This window comes from Hippocampus comes, unplaced genomic scaffold (assembly GCF_001891065.2).
Source record: "Hippocampus comes isolate QL1 unplaced genomic scaffold, H_comes_QL1_v1.1 C16727484, whole genome shotgun sequence".
Lineage (NCBI taxonomy): Eukaryota > Metazoa > Chordata > Actinopteri > Syngnathiformes > Syngnathidae > Hippocampus > Hippocampus comes.
This window is the reverse complement of record NW_017837646.1, coordinates 1-754: the sequence shown is the minus strand read 5'-3', so window position 1 is coordinate 754 and position 754 is coordinate 1. Positions and strand designations below refer to the sequence as shown.

General features: G+C 45.0%; 1 protein-coding gene across 1 annotated transcript; it reads right to left on the bottom strand.

The window, feature by feature from the left end:
• Positions 1-24: 24 nt before the first annotated feature.
• Positions 25-740, bottom strand: LOC109509014 (solute carrier family 15 member 2-like). Its single transcript, XM_019858949.1, has 2 exons — positions 586-740; positions 25-507 (listed from the first exon to the last, which is right to left on the bottom strand). The coding sequence occupies exons 1-2, from the start codon at positions 700-702 to the stop codon at positions 361-363; spliced, it is 264 nt and encodes an 87-aa protein (XP_019714508.1). The 5' UTR covers positions 703-740; the 3' UTR covers positions 25-360.
• Between the last annotated feature and the right edge of the window lie 14 nt (positions 741-754).

The window sequence follows — 754 nt, the reverse complement described above, 5'->3', positions numbered from 1 at the left end:
TTTTTTTTTTTTTTTGGTTGAAAATCTTAAATGTAAATGTAAATATAGTCAAGAGTATTTTGAGAATAAAGTCCTATTTAGGAAGCCGTTGTCATATTACATGACTGAAGTTACACTGAGCCAAAAGACGATTCACTTATTCGCAGTCCTCCAAAGAAAAGGCACAGCGTGCTTGCTTCATGCCATTTATTTTTTTGTTTGTTTTTGGTCACTCACCGTTTATGTTCACTTTACATTTACTATAAAACTGACACACATTAAAGGACAAACGCCAAAATGTGCCATCAAACCAGACCACCTCGTCAAAAAATATGTACACTAGCTTGCTACTAACATATAGCGCAAAAAGCCATAGATGTGCTAACGAAAATTGGCATAAATGTTCTTAAAAGTCAAGACTACCTGCTCAAGCCCTGCGCCCTCCGCTATGATCAAGACGATGACGTTCCCAAAGGCGACGGTGAGCAGCCACCCGGCCTGCAGGACCGACTTCATGTTGGCGGGGGCCTGCGGGGACAATCGTTCTCAGCTACTATTTGAGGACCGCTTGCTAGTCCGAGTGAAGACCTGGACGGGAAGCCAAACCTGCGAGTAGGAGAACTCCAGGCCCGTGATGGAGAACATGACTTCGCCTGCCGTGATGAGGACGTACTGAGGGATCTGCCAGGCCACGTGTACGTTGTTGGCATGGACGTCCTCCATCTTGTGTGTCGTAATTCTACCGGACTCCTGTGAAGCCGCAGAAAAGAAAAAA